Source organism: Oncorhynchus nerka, linkage group LG26 (assembly GCF_034236695.1).
Source record: "Oncorhynchus nerka isolate Pitt River linkage group LG26, Oner_Uvic_2.0, whole genome shotgun sequence".
NCBI lineage: Eukaryota > Metazoa > Chordata > Actinopteri > Salmoniformes > Salmonidae > Oncorhynchus > Oncorhynchus nerka.
This window is the reverse complement of record NC_088421.1, coordinates 16,555,578-16,574,315: the sequence shown is the minus strand read 5'-3', so window position 1 is coordinate 16,574,315 and position 18,738 is coordinate 16,555,578. Positions and strand designations below refer to the sequence as shown.

At 45.0% G+C, this 18,738-nt stretch overlaps 1 protein-coding gene across 1 annotated transcript in view; it reads left to right on the top strand.

The window, feature by feature from the left end:
* The window catches only part of LOC115110406 (protein shisa-8-like), an 81,303-nt gene that overhangs the window by 20,118 nt on the left and 42,447 nt on the right, over positions 1 to 18,738 (top strand). Inside the window, exon 2 of the mRNA XM_029636030.2 lies at positions 6,126 to 6,241. Coding sequence (XP_029491890.1) covers positions 6,126 to 6,241 — 116 coding nt within the window. The remainder of the gene's footprint in view (positions 1 to 6,125; positions 6,242 to 18,738) is intronic.

Genomic DNA, 18,738 nt, shown 5'->3' with positions numbered 1-18,738 from the left:
ATTTATTCTCGGAATGGAACATTGGTAAGATACAGGGAATATAATCAACCCTAGCTCCCATGACATCTTTGCCCAAAGCCTAGCTTGATCTAAGAGGTGCTCCTCCAGAGTCCAGCCTATCCAATGGTTGAATGTGAATGAGGTACTTTTCATTCTAGGAATGATGAAGGGTGTAACAAATGGTGTGTGTGTGTGTTTTGGAGAAGTAGCTTCAGCAACTATAGAAGGGAACTAGGCCACTGCAGACAGCACAGTCATGCCCACCCACCCACCCACATACAAACATAAACATACCCTGGCATAGTCACACAGCCATGCTAAGAGGCACTATTTGGCAGCTGTCGCGTCCAATACCAAAGTAGGGAAGACAGTGGCAGGCAGCTGCAGGCACTAATACTGGTGGGGCTCACTATCTGGCAGTGGTAGCTACAGCGTCAGCCTCCCTGGTTGAGAGGGAACTCGGCTCTGAGCACCGCGGGGTGGGAGACTCAGTACCCAAAACACAGGGTGTCATTTCTGCTACTACATACCTCCCTTAGCGAGCACCATGGAGACACAGCCTGAATTATTGATCAAGGGAGACAGGGTTCAGAGAGAGCTGTTGGTTCTGTCAGCCTAGAACACCAAGACAAAGAAAGAGCAGAGCTACAGATGAGGAATGTGTACAAAATGACTAAACTTTTACGCCTGGTGAGTGAAGCTGGCTGTTGGGCTCTATGATGGCACTTCAAATCAAATCAAATCACTTAGGGAGTGAAATAATGTGAACCAAGCCATTGTCGCACCATGCAGTCCAGAATTAGTTTTCTGTGCTGGAGGGTTTATTTTATCTTTTTGTTTGGGAAACTTTTCTTGTAGCTCAAGTTCCCCACCCACACTTAGCCTTGGCAGCACACCCTCAGTGGGATTTGGGGGTGACTCAGTGGGGTGTCCTCATAATAACCCCGGTGGACTCCGCAGATAAAACCCCACGTAGAAATAAGACAAAGCGTAATAACAAACACTATAGGTAGTGGTGGATGGTAGAGGCAAGCAAAAACACACTAACCTGGTGTGACAGTGGTGTGGCACTGGTCACACTGGTGTGACAAGAACAAAGGGTTTCAAACATACCCCAGAGCAGTGGACAGTAAAGGTGACATAAACATGCAGAAGTGTTCTGCAATTTCCGCCTTGAAAGGACAATAAACAAAATGATTAAATCTGAATTCTATTCTATTTTACTGTACTGTGCAGTAGTGGACAGCAGCTGGAGGTAAACAGTGAGACACCCTGGCTCCTGGCTGAGACTGCAGGGGGTCACAGCAGGCCTCTTCTGCTCAGTAGGCTCCAGCTGTCTGGTGGTAATGAACTAATACACTCACTTTGATTGTGGCCTTGCCACCCACAGGGAGTGGAGGAGACAGAGAGTCCTCACCCTTACCAACCATGGGGAGTGGAGAGGAGATAGGCAGGCCTCATCCTTACCACCCACAGGGAGTGCAGAGGAGACAGAGTCCTCACCCTTACCACCCATGGGGAGTTGAGAGGAGATAAAGAGGCCTCACCCTTACCACACATGGAGAGTGGAGAGTTATGGAGGCCTCACTCTTACCACCCACATGGAGTGCGGAGGAGATAGGCAGGCCTCACCCTTACCACCCATGGGGGTTGCAGAGGAGATAGGCAGGCCTCACCCTTACCACCCACAGGGTTGCAGAGGAGATAGGCAGGCCTCACCCTTACCGCCCACAGGGATGCAGAGGAGATAGGCAGGCCTCACCCTTACCACACACAGGGATGCAGAGGAGATAGGCAGGCCTCACCCTTACCACCCACAGGGATGCAGAGGAGATAGGTAGGCTTCAACTCCAACCTGAACCCCCACTGCCTCCACTAGGGTGATGATACAATCTCAGAGTAACAGGACCTTCATGCCGATCACAGAGCCCAGATCTAAGAAAAGTAATAGAAGTAGCGTTGCCTCATGCCTTTGTTCTTGTGTAGTGCATCAGCAAGAAACTAAACAATTAGCTACAGATGGTTGAAATCACAACAGTAGTTATCATTAGCATAATTGGATTCATGCTTGAACAATACCAGAGGAATCCAGCTTTGAGTATCAGACCTTACTACAGTCTAATTCATTTTACTCTGCAAACCTGCGTGCACTACACTGTAGCATCCATCAATGAGTGAAGCAACTCACAAACTTAACTCAGTGTAACTTAACTATGTCCTTTGTTCAATCATTCAATGTAGTTGTTTGTGGCGTAAACAAGTCCTTGCCTCACCTCTCCTAGAATAGCTGTGTTTCAATGATTGGAGATGTTTTCACACGTCACATGACCTCTAGGTGCTTCTGTAGTGCTCCCTCTACGTGAGGACAGCACAGACAGGTTCATTAGCTTCATGTAGCGTGAGAACCTAGTTGGGGGGACTTTCAAAAGGATGGTTCCAGGCTTATACATCTCTAATTAATACAAGACAATCGTAATAATTACTTTACTGAATGGTGACGATTTAATTAAGGGCAACATGTTTCCCTTTAAGTTGACATGCTGTGTGAACATGATTTAAGATCATCTTTTTCCATAAACCACTGAATAATCAATGATTGCGCACAGCCAAGATTTGCGCTTGGTTGAGAAGATGATGGATAGATTATGAAATCAATTTGATGTAATTACCATCCATATTTAATTGGTGCTCCAAAAAACACATTTGCACAGAGGCTTTAAGCTCTTTCGATTTGTAACCATTATGAATTTGACCAGCCCAGTAAGTGCTGAGTTTCCACCTGTCCATGTTTTCACGTGTTCGTTCCCTTCAAATGTCCCTCATAGCAACTGACAAGTCAACCCTGTGGAAACCTCAGACACTGCAGTACTACAGAAGTCATCATCATCAGGACCGACCAACCAGCATATGGAGGAAATAGCAACGATTTGCCTCAAGAAATTCCAGGATCTTGCCTCATACAGTAAAGCCCCTAAGGTCGAACTTAAACTTTCCCAACTTAACTTTTCTCCTTTCTGCTGACACACTACTGCTGATGAGGGAGCACAAAACTTTATGGTTATCTTTAATTCATTAATCGATTCATTTCCTTTCTTGTATTACAGCACACAATCCATTTTAAGTCATTAAACTGCAAATTAATCTCATCTGTGGCCCTATCTGACGCAACCTCAAGATAACCCCTGTAATGTATCGAATCTGTAAAAACAATGTTTCCCCCTCTCTTAACAGTGGCACAATGTGTGCGAGAGAGAGAACGAGAGAGAGAGAGAGAGAAGAGAGAGAGAGAGAGAGAGAGAGAGAGAGAGAGAGAGAGAGAGAGAGAGAGAGAGAGACTAAACAGACTAATTCCTCAATGAACATCTTCAGTGACAAACTACAAGGGCTTTTTGAAATGTACAAAGCCATAAAATCCAAGCTTTTTTCTAAGTAGTTGACATTTGACCACTGCAGTAGGACTGGCAGAGCTATCTAACACAATTTCCTTTGTAACATTCTGGCAGTGAGAACGTAATGTTTGAAACAACACCCAGGGAAATAGTTCTGTCAGCCCCGAGAATTGTGTTTGAGGAACACTGGCTCATCCAACCAAACCCTTTCCCCAGGTTCTTATGATAAAAGAGACAGATCCCGATTGGCTGTGCATGGGAATGTATCTGTGCATGGGATTCGCCAGGGCATTTGGCTGCCATCGTGGTGTAAACATTTCCTTGCCCTTGTAATGTCTGAGCCTAAGAGAGGGCTCTGGGAATTTTTCTGAAAAGTGTTGCAATGTTCTCACATCAAATCACATCATCCCTTTACATCTTTACATTAGCTAGGAGATGTGACAGTCCTGGGGGGTTAGAATACAGGTTCAGAGAGCTGACAGCTGTGTTGAGAAGGTGGAACAACCAGCACTCCACAATAACAGCACCCTCTGCAACGCCCGAGAGAAAGAAAACAGAGAGAGGATGAGAAAGAGAGAGAAATGCTTTAGCCAAGTAGGAGACGGATGAAACAAAGGGAATGAGTGAGAAAGACAGAAAGTAGCCAGAAAGACAGACACTAACTGGTGGTGATGAGTTAAGGAGTAGAGTGTTTGTTTGTGTACTGCTGAATGGGTGACTGGAGGGCATTTTAGAGAGAAACCCAACAAGTGAAAAGAAAAGCATGAAATACAGAGGGACAGTATTTCAGCACGGCCTCGGGACTTAGTCCTTGTCTATACCTGCTGTCATCAGTCTGTCAGCACGATCTACATATTAACCCTCGTTCCTATCACAACACTACTGACCTACTGTCCGGGGCTCATGTCTAGCCAGCTGAGCTGTCAGCAGGCATGTACCATTTAAATTCAACCGATTTCTTTGAAAAGTTCCAGCTGTCAGTACTATAAATCAAATCAAATTTATTTACGAAGCCCTTCTTACATCAGCTGATGTCTCAAAGTGCTGTACGGAAACCCAGCCTAAAACCCCAAACAGCAAGCAATGCAGGTGTAGATGCATGGTGGCTAGGAAAAACTCCCTAGAAAGGCCAAAACCTAGGAAGAAACCTAGAGAGGAACCAGGCTATGAGGGGTGGCCAGTCCTTTGCTGGCTGTGCCGGGTGGAGATTATAACAGAACATGGCCAAGATGTTCAAATGTTCATAAATGACCAGCATGGTCAAATAATAATAATCACAGTAGTTGTCGAGGGTGCAGCAAGTGTCGTGGAAATTTCCTGTATTTACCAAATCATGAGAGCAAACCACACACAAGTCAGAGTTATTACAAAGTCCATCTTTAATTATATGAGCTCCATCACAACCCTGTGACTCTCAGATCAATTCAGTGTCTATAAATGAATTCTCTGAGAGTCCTTTACACATTGCAACTGAGATCCTTTATAGCAAAGACACACATAGCCAGACAACATTGGCCATAAATTATCGTTCAGCTTTGTCTCCTAAACTATGTCCTTTTCTCAAACTCAGAACCATAAAACAAATCCTCATATCAACAGGCATATATCACATCCACCCTATCTTGACAAGATCACAGAGACACATTGACTGGCACACAGACATTGTGGAGCCAAGAGATACACGCTTGACCTCTCCCCTCTCTCCGGCCCAAGTAACTTAGTCCTGACAGAGAACAGATAACTGCAAACCCGGCCACAGTATTATACAAAAATAAACATTCTGATGAGAAGTAACTTACAAACATATGATGAATATAAAACATCTTACCTATGTTACCAACTAATTATGATTATTCCCCAACACAAGTCAGCACCTCAGGAGTAAATGTTAGTTCGCTTTTCATAGCCGATCATTAAGAGTATCTCTACCGCTCCTGCTGTCTCGAGAGAGTTGAAAACAGCAGGTCTGGGACAGGTAGCACGTCCGGTGAACAGGTCAGGGTTCCATAGCCGCAGGCAGAACAGTTGAAACTGGAGCAGTTGCACGGCCAGGCGGAGTGGGGACAGCAAGGAGTCATCATGCCAGGTAGTCCTGAGGCATGGTCCTAGGGCTCAGGTCCTCAGAGAGAGAGAAAGAGAGAATTAGAGAGAGCATACTTAAATTCACACAGGACACCGGATAAGACAGGAGAAGTACTCCAGATATAACAGACTGACCCTAGCCCCCCGACACATAAACTACTGCAGCATAAATACTGAAGGCTGAGACAGGAGGGGTCAGGAGACACTGTGGCCCCATCCGATGATACCCCCGGACAGGGCCAAATAGGCAGGATATAACCCCACCCACTTTGCCAAAGCACAGCGCCCACACTACTAGAGGGATATCTTCAACCACCAACTTACCATCCTGAGACAAGGCAGAGTATAGCCCACAAAGATCTCCGCCTCGGCACAACCCAAGGGGGGGCGCCAACTCAGACAGGAAGATCACGTCAGTGACTCATACTACACTATGATTAAAGTGTTTGTTTTACACACCAATGGACATCACATATAAGAGGGCTTTTATTGTGATCAAATAACACAGACTAGGAAATTATGGCAGCACACTTCCATTTGATTTGATGTTGTAGAAGAAGTTTATTCTATGGTGATCTCAATCGATTTGACACAATGTTCTCTCGTCTTACTGATGGGTGATCTTTAACCTAACACTTGTCTTTCTCTCTGCAGGGCCTTGACAGAGTTGTTGAAGCAGCCAGGAGAGGTGGGTGGAGTGGACGGGACCGGGGGTCACCACCCCATAGGGACCAATGGGATCTCTGGCAGGTCACCACGCAGCAACAATGGTAAACCTGTTTCTCTGGGAGCGACAGTGGTTATTACAGGAGATGTCTCTCAGTGTAATTAAGCATATCGGATACTGATCCAGCAACGCTTTGCAAGCACTCTCACGAGGACTCTTTTAGTGCTCAATGTACTAATGAGGACACTACTAACTCTGAATAGGGTACAACAGACTATTTCAGACTCTGGCATTTAAAAATTTTTGCTCTGCATTATTGAGAAGGGTCTGTAAGTAAATGTTTCACTGTTGGTGTATACCTGTTGTATACGAAGCATGTAACAAATCAAAATTGATTTCACACGCGCGCATGCAGACACTTGTTATTGAGCTAGGAGGAAGGCTCAATTCCATAGCAGCCCCTGCTGTCTCCCTCCTTGGCTGAAGCAGAAGTGCAGGGACAGGCTGGTTATCTTTAATTCCATAGCAGCCCCTGCTGTCTCCCTCCATGCCTGAGCAGAAGTGCAGGGACAGGCTGGTTATCTTTAATTCCATAGCAGCCCCTGCTGTCTCCCTCCATGACTGAGCAGAAGTGCAGCGACAGGCTGGTCATCTTTAACTTCTCTGGGATTGTCAGGGATTTCTTCCATTGAAGGAGAGTCAGACCAAAATGCGGCGTGGCTATTGCGATCCATGTTTAATGAAACAAAGTAAACACGAATCAAATACAAAAACAATAAACGTAACACGAAAACCGAAACAGCCTAATACTGGTGGAAAGTAACACAGAGACAGTAACAAGGACAATCACCCACAAAACCCAACACCAAACAGGCTACCTAAATATGGTTCCCAATCAGAGACAATGACGAACACCTGCCTCTGATTGAGAACCATATCAGGCCAAACATAGAACTAGACAAACTAGACATGTAACATAGAATGCCCACTCAGCTCACACCCTGACCAACCAAAACATAGAAACATACAAAGCAAACTATGGTCAGGGTGTGACAGGGATATGTGGAACGGTAGCGTCCCACCTCACCAACAGCCAGTGAAATTGCAGGGCGCCAAATTCAAAAACAACAGAAATCCCATAATTAAAATTCCTCAAACATACAAGTATTTTACACCATTTTAAAGATAAACTTCTGGTAAATCCAGCCACAGTGTCCGATTTCAAATAGGCTTTACGGCGAAAGCACACCAAACGATTATGTTAGGTCAGTACCTAGTCATGGAAAACCATACAGCCATTTTCCAGCCAAGGAGAGGGCTCACAAAAATCAGAAATAGCGATTAAATGAATCCCTAACCTTTGATGATCTTCATCAGATGGCACTCACAGGACTTCATGTTACACAATAAATGTGTGTTTTGTTCGATAAAGTTAATCCAAAAACCTCATTTGAAATTGGTGTGTTATGATCAGAAATGCATTGTCTCAAACAAACATCCGGTGAAAGTGCAAATTACACAAATACTCATAATAAACATTGATAAAACATAACAAGAACAATTAATGCAACCGCTGTGTCAGATTTCAAAAAGGCTTTAGGCCTTGCGATTATGTTAGGTCAGCGCTAGTCACAGAAAAACATCCAGCCATTTTCCAAAGACGGAGGTATCAGAAAAGTCAGAAATAGCGTTATAAATATTCACTTACCTTTTAAAAAAACAAACATTTTTTACCCCTTTTTCTCCCCAATTTCGTGGTATCCAATTGTTTTTAGTAGCTACTATCTTGTCTCATCGCTACAACTCCCGTACGGGCTCGGGAGAGACGAAGGTTGAAAGTCATGCATCCTCCGATACACAACCCAACCAAGCCGCACTGCTTCTTAACACAGCGCGCATCCAACCCGGAAGCCAGCCGCACCAATGTGTTGGAGGAAACACCATGCACCTGGTAACCTTGGTTAGCGCGCACTGCGCCCGGCCCGCCACAGGAGTCGCTGGTGTGCGATGAGACAAGGACATCCCTACTGGCCAAGCCCTCCCTAACCCGGACTACGCTAGGCCAATTGTGTGTCGCCCCACGGACCTCCCAGTCGCGGCCGGCCACGACAGAACCTGGGCGCGAACCCAGAGTCTTTGATGGCACAGCTGGTGCTGCAGTACAGCGCCCTTAACCACTGCGCCACCCGGGAGGCATATTCACTTACCTTTGATGATCTTGATCGGTATACACTCCCAGGAATCCCAGTTCCACAATAAATGTTTGTTTTGTTCGATAAAGTCATTTATGTCCAAATACCTCCTTTTTCTTGCGCGTTTAGCCCAGTAATCCAAATGCATAATGCGCGATCACTTTGTCAGACTAAATGTCAAAAAAGTTCTATTACAGTTCGTAGAAACTTGTCAAACGATGTATAGAATCAATCTTTAGGATGTTTTTAATGTAAATCTTCAATAATGTTCCAACCGGAGAATTCCTTTGTCTTTAGAAATGCAATGGAACGCATCTACCTCTCACAGGCATGCGTGTGATCAGCTCATGGCACTCTACAAGACCTCTGGCTCAAACAGCTCTCATTCTCTCCTCCTTCACAGTAGAAGCCTCAAACAAGGTTCTAAAGACTGTTGACATCTAGTGGAAGCCTTAAGAAGTGCAATATGACCCCATAGACACTGTATATTCGATCGGCAATGACTTGAAAAACTACAAACCTCAGATTTCCCACTTCCTGGTTGGATTTTTTCTCAGGTTTTTACCTGCCATATGAGTTCTGTTATACTCACAGACATCATTCAAACAGTTTTAGAAACTTCAGAGTGTTTTCTATCCAAATTCTATATGCAAATTATATGCATATTGTAGCTTTTGGGCCTGAGTAGCAGGCAGTTTACTCTGGGCACCTTTTTATCCAAGCTACTCAGTACTGCCCCCCAGTCTCAAAGAAGTTAATGAATTTGTAATTATCTTTGTTCTAGTCTGGGACCTGTTGATATAGCACCAAGCAGTTCATCTGTTTACTAATTAGATCCCCTCAAATCCCTCTGAACCCCATTCCCATCCACACACACACACACACACACACACACACACACACACACGCTTTGCTTTCATCTTCACTCTATTCCAACAATTATTTTCTCCATCACGTTCATGCCAACCTACACCCATCAGTCTCCACCTTCCCTTCATCTCTACTCCTCTTTATTATTTTGCCAAACAACACTCACTCCCCATCTGTCTTTCCTTTCTCCTGTCTCTGACTAGCGTTCACCATGAAATGAGTCTTTAATGAAATGGTCATTATCTGTGGAGGGCTGATACAATGGGACGTGGAGGCCAGAGAGACCCGTCTGTGTGCCCCCTGTCCCCCCCTCAGCTCTCAGCATGGTGTGTCCGCTGGCCACACAACCACAACCTGCCACCACCCGCATGACCTTCATTAAGAACCACAGACCAGAGAGAGAGGGGGGGCAAGATGAGAGAAGGGGCTCATTTGAGAGAGAGAAATAGATGGATGGGGACAGAGAGCATGTGTGTGAGAAAGGTGGGCAGGTAGAAGTAGAAAGATGGAGTGCAGAGGATGGAAGAGGAAGAGGTAGAAGAAAGGGAAGGAGGAATTGGCAGAGAGATAAGAGGGGGAGATGGATTTCTGGAACAAATATCAAAGGAGAGGGCAAGAAAGAAGTGACAAGGTGAAAGAATGGGATGGAAATGAGGGAATGTAGGGATTGTAATAGATAAGGGTAAAAAAAATGCTGACATTTAAAAAGATGAGAGATGGGGTGACATAGCCATTGAGGAATTCCCAGAAAGATATGGGTAAAAAAACGAATCAAATAATACCAGATGAAAGAAGGACATTGACTGGGGTGTGACATTGTGTCATTATGAACATTAAAGAGAGGACGTACAGGTGCTGCCTAGTCTACTGAGGTGGATGAGAGTGTAAACCTCTGGCTCTGCACATGTTTTAATTATTTCTATTCCACCCAATACTGCTCTGCCCTATAATCTCAGTGCTTTATCTGACATGATATGGTTAAAGCTGCATCTAGATCAGTGTTTGAAAGTGTTAGGTTGGGGTTAGGCAGAGAGAGTGTGTGTGTGTGCACAGTATGTGTGTGTGTAAGTGTGTGCAACTGTGTTCTAGTGCCTTTGCAATAACAACTGAATATACTGTGCGGAGTATTGAGACTGTTCCCTGAACAGCACAGTATGTACCATATGTGAGGCCAATGTTGGTTGAGAATTATAACGTTTCTGCATGTGTGTATTATTCTTGTCAGTGAGTGGCTATAAGCTGGTAATTACAGTGTATAAGTATCTACATGAGTTGTGATGGAATTGAGTGTTCCTTTTGGAATTTGGTGTTCCTGTGAGTGTGTCTATGTTAGAGTGTGTTTGGCATGTATTATATGTACTATAGTGAATGTGCGTGTGTGTGTGTGTGTGTGTGTGTGTGTGTGTGTGTGTGTGTGTGTGTGTGTGTGTGTGTGTGTGTGTGTGTGTGTGTGTGTGTGTGTGTGTGTGTGTGTGTGTGTGTGTGTGTGTGTGAGCATTCTCATGACAGTGAGTGGGACAGCTGGACAGAGCTGCTCTGTGTGGAGAGCTGCCCTGAGGGTCAAACATCTCCCAGTGAACAGGCCATGCGTGTTCCTCTGTGAAACAACGGAGGGAAAGAGATAGAGACAGAATGACAAATAAAGAGACTGAGGACATTTTATATCGATTTTGGGGAATAGAGAGAAAGGGAGAGAAAGACGAGAACATGAAGAGAACGAGAGGAAATTGGGTAAGGACAGAGACAGAGGGACTGAAAGCAGGAAGTGAGAGGCTAACAGATGGAAAGAGAATGATTGAGAGAGCACAAAGCACAAGGCCTAGCCTATCCTCATCCCACTTGTTTCTGCTGTCTGTGAGCTGTGTTTGAGCACCATGGACAGAGCTAATGGTTCATTACAATACAGGGGACTGACTGGTCTAAACTCCTGAGAACTGCACCATGAATTATTTAAGGTTTACTATATGCTTGAACAGACCGATCTCAACATTCATCATTTGTTAATGTTTTGCCAATAACGCCAGTTACACTACTGTTATTGAACACGATGAAGACAATGTCCCTGTTGTTGTTGATGATGCTGATACTGTAGTGATGACGAAGTTGATCCTGCTCATACAGTGGCTAACCGTTATCTAAACAAACACGTTCAGAGGAAAATACCCCTGCGGTGAATAATCTTGGCTGGGCGGACTGTGTGCAAGTTCTATATTGGCACTGCTCCTGCTCTCTTTGTAGATAAGGGGGATCTGCATTTGTGGAACGTGTGTAATTGCATGTTGCAGAGGCAGTCTGTGAGGGGGAGAGCGATAGCATCAGTGTGACATTGAAATCAAAACAAGGAAATGAGGGAATTTGGACGGGCGGAGGGAGTGTTAAGTGAAGGGGGGGGGGTTGTATATGTATGTTCATTTCTTTGTATATTCACTGTGATTAAAATCCACATGGGGCCAGCGCCAATTACATATGTACTGTGTTTGCCTACCAGTCAACATATGACGCTGTGGTAATGATACTCTGAGAAACAGAGAGGATGCTGTGGGAATAACAGTCACAATGTATGACATACATGCTCATGCATGTGTCCTCTGCCATCTGTGTGTGTGTGCTTTGAGCTATGGTGTGTACTGTAGTGTATTCGTAATGTATTCAGACCCCTTGACTTTTTCCACATTTTGTTACGTTACAGCCTTATTCTAAAGTTTATTAAATATGTTTTTTTCTCATCAATCTACACACAATACCCCATAATGACAAAGTGAAACCAGGTTTTTTGTAAACATTTTCAAATGTATTAAAACTATAAAACAGAAATAACTTATTTACATAACTATTCAGACCCTTTGCTATGAGACTCGAAATTGAAAAAATTGTCCGTAGAGCTCAGAGACAGGATTGTGTCGAGGCACAGATCTGGGGAAGGGTAACAAAACATGTCTGCAATATTGAAGGTCCCCAAGAACACAATGGCCTCCGTCATTCTTAAATGGAAGAAGTTCGGAACCACCAAGACTCGTCCTAGAGCTGGCCGCCCGGGCAAACTGAGCAATTGGGGGAAAAGGGCCTTGGTCAGGGAGGTGACCAAGAACCCGATGGTCACTCTGACAGAACTACAGAGTTCCTCTGTAGAGATGGGAGAACTTTCCAGAAGGACAACCATTTCTGAAGCACTCCACCAATCAGGCCTTTATGGTAGAGTGGTCAGACTTAAGCCACTCCTCAGTAAAAGGCACATGACAGCCCGCTTTGAGTTTGCCAAAAGGCACCTAAAGGACTTGGACCATGAGAAACAAGATTCTATGGTCTGATGAAACCAAGTTTGAACTCTTTGGCCTGAATGCCAAGTGTCACGTCTGGAGGAAACATGGGATCATCCCTAAGGTGAAGCTTGGTGGTGGCAGCATCATGCTGTGGGGATGTTTTTCAGCAGCAGGGACTAGGATACTTTTTATTTAACCTTTATTTAACTAGGCAAGTCAGTTAAGAACAAATTCTTATTTACAATGACGGCCTACCCCGGCCAAACCTGGACGGCACTGGGCCAATTGTGCGCCAACCCTATGGGACTCCCAATCACGGCCGGATATGATGCAGCCTGGATTTGAACCAGATACTGCAGTGACGCCTCTTGCACTGTGATGCAGTATATTAGACCACTGCGTCACTCTGGAGCCACATAGTCAGGATCAAGGGAACGATATACGGAGCAAAGTACAGAGAGATCCTTTATGAAAACCTGCTCCAGAGCACTCAGGACCTCAGACTGGGGCAAAGGTTCACCTTCCAACAGGACACAGCCAAGACAATGCAGGAGTTGCTTCGGGACAAGTTGCTGAATGTCCTTGAGTGACCCAGCCAGAGCCTGGACTTGAACCCGATCAAACATCTGGAGAGACCTGAAAATAGCTGTGCAGTGACACTCCCCATCCAACCTGACAGAGCTTGAGAGAAGAATAGGAGAAAATCCCCAAATACAAGCGTGCCAAGCTTCTAGTGTCATACCCAAGAAGACCTGAGGATGTAATCGCTGCTAAAGATGCTTCAATGAAGTACTGAGTAAAGTGTCTGAATACTTATGAAAATGTGATTTTAAAGTTTTTTATTTTCTATAGATTTGCAAAACAATTATTATGGGGTATTGTGGGGGTATTCTCCAAATGCACTGTATGTACAGTATTTGTGCATTTGTGTGTACTTGAGTTAACCTACCTGCATGCTGTCATGATTGTGATTCTGTCATTGTTTTTTTGTGTATGTTCTGTCAGAGTGTGTTTGTTAGTTCTGAGCTATAGTTCGAATCAGGGTTTGATTATTTGATACATTGTCATTTTTTCCCTTTGGTCCGGGTGTTCTCACATTGCCAAATGTCAAACAAACTAAAATGCCAAAACAAAACCACGTGTTCATGCATGTCAATTGTTTATTGGGCACAAATGCTCACGTTAACTCCATCTCTGATTATCAGGAAGAATAACTTGTGTGTCTCAAACGTCATATTACTTTGGCTTTGGTCTTCGAACAACATGCGGGGGGAAACAGCGGAATAGCCGCTCCAACTGCCACGTGAATAGGCTATATTCAGCTCCAGTCTCCCCTAAACTGCATCGGATGTGCTCAGAAATGCTCTGCTATTCACAGAATGTTTTATGCAGCCACAGCTGGTACTGTGTGCATTTCATCAAATGCTCTCAGTCAAACAACCAATAATACCGCTCACCTCTGGTTCTTTTCCTGTGTTTGGTCCAGACTGCCTTCTCACCTGCAGCGAACCGCACCACACTAGGAATGAAATAGGACTGAGAACATCCTTTTTGAGAGAGCCACAGTGCATTGCTTAGTGCGCTCCCTAGTGTGGATAGTGTTCACACCACTACAGACTAACCCAAATCAATTTGGTGTAAAAGCCCCCTTAGTGTTTGTTTGTCAGTGTGTCTGTTGGTGTTTGTTCTGTCAGAGTGTGTCTGTTGGTGTTTGTTCTGTCAGTGTGTATTTTGGTGTTTATTCTGTCAGAGTGTGTCTGTTGGTGTTTGTTCTGTCAATGTGTGTCTGTTGGTGTTTATTCTGTCAGAGTGTGTCTGTTGGTGTTTGTTCTGTCAGTGTGTATTTTGGTGTTTATTCTGTCAATGTGTGTCTGTTGGTGTTTATTCTGTCAGAGTGTGTCTGTTGGTGTTTATTCTGTCAGTGTGTCTGTTGGTGTTTGTTCTGTCAGTGTGTATTTTGGTGTTTATTCTGTCAGAGTGTGTCTGTTGGTGTTTGTTCTGTCAGTGTGTGTCTGTTGGTGTTTGTTCTGTCAGAGTGTTTCTGTTGGTGTTTATTCTGTCAGTGTGTGTATTTTGGTGTTTGTTCTGTCAGAGTGTGTCTGTTGGTGTTTGTTCTGTCAGTGTGTATTTTGGTGTTTATTCTGTCAGAGTGTGTCTGTTGGTGTTTGTTCTGTCAGAGTGTGTCTGTTGGTTTTTGTTGTCAGAGTGTCTGTTGGTGTTTGTTCTGTCAGAGTGTGTCTGTTGGTGTTTGTTCTGTCAGAGTGTGTCTGTTGGTGTTTGCTCTGTCAGAGTGTGTCTGTTGGTGTTTGTTCTGTCAGAGTGTGTCTGTTGGTTTTTGTTGTCAGAGTGTCTGTTGGTGTTTGTTCTGTCAGAGTGTTTCTGTTGGTGTTTGTTCTGTCAGTGTGTATTTTGGTGTTTATTCTGTCAGAGTGTGTCTGTTGGTGTTTGTTCTGTCAGAGTGTGTCTGTTGGTTTTTGTTGTCAGAGTGTCTGTTGGTGTTTGTTCTGTCAGAGTGTTTCTGTTGGTGTTTGTTCTGTCAGTGTGTGTCTGTTGGTGTTTGTTCTGTCAATGTGTGTCTGTTGGTTTTTGTTGTCAGAGTGTCTGTTGGTGTTTGTTCTGTCAGAGTGTTTCTGTTGGTGTTTGTTCTGTCAGTGTGTATTTGATCACAGCACAGCTTTTCTCCAACACTTCTGGCGCTCTTCTTCTGACCCCTCCAGCTGTCTTTACAAAGCCACAGACCTCCTACTCTCCCCCTCAATCTCTCCCCCCTTCCTCCCCCTTCAGTCCTGCCCAGGGGCGTCTGCAGGCTATATCTGCTGGTTGCTTCTGCTACGTCTCAACAGGCTAGACTGTGCAGTTTAAGGAGGGTTGGAGAGGGGAATAGGATTATAATGTGCACAGGGCTTTTGGAGTGCAGCTAAGACAGACAGTGCCCCTAAGTCAGTTCTATTTGGATACCCTCTCAGCCAATGAGGTGTAGATTAGCATGGGGCAGCAGGTCCTGGACCAGTGCTGGGTTGTCTCTCGGTGCCCTGTTAAGGATTTGGACTGAAAGTAATGCACTGCCACTGAGCTGTGGTTGAGGGGATTTGCATCGCGTAGATCCAGCGCCCGGGGTCCTTTCACTCTGTCATCTCATGGACACCTCACACTACGGGCTACGGATGACACTGTCTTAAGTGATACAATATAGAGAAATTATGGATATGGGGCTATGGGCACAATATGGACATGCTCTTAACCTTATCGCCTCCTCCCCACTCTCCACTGTAGCTTTGGGCTCCAACAGTTATGGATTGACACAGTTTTAGCTTGACCTTAAAAGGGCTGTAATGGTGATTGGGCTGAAGCAGGCTTTTCGTCGATCCAGTGTGTCTGTGTGCAGCTGATAGGAGGGAAGCTGAGCCCCTCAGAGATGTGCGTGGCTATACATTAAATTACTGGGATAAGCCAGGCTGCTGACGTACTGATATTATGGCTTCCGGGCCGTTGAGTGGGGATGTGGCTCCATTCTGGCTCTGTTATTCCGTCATAATGAGACCTAACCCTTTCATAGATGAGCCTCCGGAGCCAAAAGGAGTCTACAGTTTCCACCTAACCCCTGCAGGTCTCAAGCCCATCATTACCAGTGGGGTGATGTGTTTCCGATTGGATGTGTGCTAAAGATCAAGTGGTAGAATCCTTAACATACACTGAGTGTACAAAACATTAAGAACACCTTACTCAAATTGAGTTGCACCCCTCCCCCTCCTTTTGCCCTCAGAACAGCCTCAATTCGTCAGGGCAGGGACTCTACAAGGTGGCAAAAGCATTCCACAGGGATGCTGGCCCATGTTGACTCCAATGCTTCCCACAGTTGTGTCAAGTTGGCTGGATGTCCTTTGAGTGGTGGACCATTCTTGATACACACGGGAAACTGTTGCAGTTCTTGACACAAACCGATGTGCCCCGCACCTACTGCCATACCCCGTTCAAAGGCACTTAAATCTTTTGTCTGGCCCGTTCACCCTCTGAATGGCACACATACACAATCCATGTCTCAATTGTTGACATGCTTAAAAATCACTTTTTAACCTGTCTCCTCCCTTTCATCTACACTGATTTAAGTTAATTTAACAAGGGACATCAATAAGGGATCATAGCTTTCACCTGATCAGTCTATGTCATGGAAAGAGCAGGTGTTCCTAATGTTGTGTGTATATTTGAAGGTCACAGCATTTTCATGAAATAAACACCACAAATTGTTCTGTGTTAGACAGAGTCATGTCCATTGTAAAATAAAGTGAGACCACTTAATGGCTGAGAGCAGAACTTAGTGAAGAACCAAGTTGATCTGATAATACACTGCTCAAAAAAATAAAGGGAACACTTAAACAACACAATGTAACTCCAAGTCAATCACACTTCTGTGAAATCAAACTGTCCACTTAGGAAGCAACACTGATTGACAATAAATGTCACATGCTGTTGTGCTAATGGAATAGACAACAGGTGGAAATTATAGGCAATTAGCAAGACACCCCCAATAAAGGAGTGGTTCTGCAGGTGGGGACCACAGACCACTTCTCAGTTCCAGTTGGCTGATGTTTTGGTCACTTTTGAGTGCTGGCGGTGCTTTCACTCTAGTGGTAGCATGAGACAGAGTCTACAACCCACACAAGTGGCTCAGGTACTGCAGCTCATCCAAGATGGAACATCAATGCGAGCTGTGGCAAGGAGGTTTGCTGTGTCTGTCAGCGTAGTGTCCAGAGCATGGAGGCGCTACCAGGAGACAGGCCAGTACATCAGGAGACGTGGAGGAGCAATCCAGCAGCAGGACCGCTACCTCCGCCTTTGTGCAAGGAGGAGCAGGAGGAGTACTGCCAGAGCCCTGCAAAATGACCTTCAACAGGCCACAAATGTGTATGTGTCTGCTCAAACGGTCAGAAACAGACTCCATGAGGGTGGTATGAGGGCCCGACGTCCACAGGTGGGTTTGTGCTTACAGCCCAGGACGTTTTTCATTTTCCAGAGAACAACAATTCACCACTGGTGCACTGTGCTCTTCACAGATGAAAGCAGGTTCACACTGAGCACATGTGACAGACGTGCCAGAGTCTGGAGACGCCGTGGAGAACGTTCTGCTGCCTGCAACATCCTCCAGCATGACCGGTTTGGTGGTGGGTCAGTCATGGTGTGGGGTGGCATTTCTTTGGGGGGCCGCACAGCCCTCCATGTGCTCGCCAGAGGTAGCCTGACTGCCATTAGGTACCGAGATGAGATCCTCAGACCCCTTGTGAGACCATATGCTGGTGCGGTTGGCCCTGGGTTCCTCCTAATGCAAGACAATGCTAGACCTCATGTGGCTGGAGTGTGTCAGCAGTTCCTGCAAGAGGAAGGCATTGATGCTATGGACTGGCCCGCCCGTTCCCCAGACCTGAATCCAATTGAGCACATCTGGGACATCATGTCTTGCTCCATCCCCCAATGCCACGTTGCACCACAGACTGTCCAGGAGTTGGCGGATGCTTTAGTCCATGTCTGGGAGGAGATCCCTCAGGAGACCATCCGCCACCTCATCAGGAGCATGCCCAGGCGTTGTAGGGAGGTCATACAGGCACGTGGAGGCCACACACACTACTGAGCCTAATTTTGACTTGTTTTAAGGACATTACATCAAAATAATAAGTTGGATCAGCCTGTAGTGTGGTTTTCCACATTAATTTTGAGCGTGACTCCAAATCCAGACCTCCATGGGTTGATACATTTGATTTCCATTGACAATTTTTGTGTGAGCACATTTTTTGTTGTCAGCACATTCAACTATGTAAAGAAAAAAGTATTTAATAAGAATATTTCATTCATTCAGATCTAGGATGTGTTATTTTAGTGTTACCTTTATTTTTTTGAGCAGTGTATATTCCGTTGTTTCGCTGAAGGTCACACTGTGTGCTTTAATAGATCTACTCTCCTGTTTGAATACCTGCTGTGTTCATTTCTGTAGCTGAAACATTTCTGATTGGAAGCAATCCCATAACTAAAAGCCAGTGCACACTGCTTATGATGTGTCATAGCTGGCATCCCCTAATTAAGACGTCTGACCGGACCAGAGACCCTTTAGACTTAATCATGGGTAAAGATTGCGCAACCAAGTTGTAAGAGAAAAAAAAGCAAAAATGTCTGTCACGACAGCTGATGCTCATCTTCTGCCCATTGAAAATATGGCGAACTTGGGTGGAGGCCCCATGGGGGAATGAAAGACACTGTGACTTTAACTTAAACTGTGACAGGACATCTGT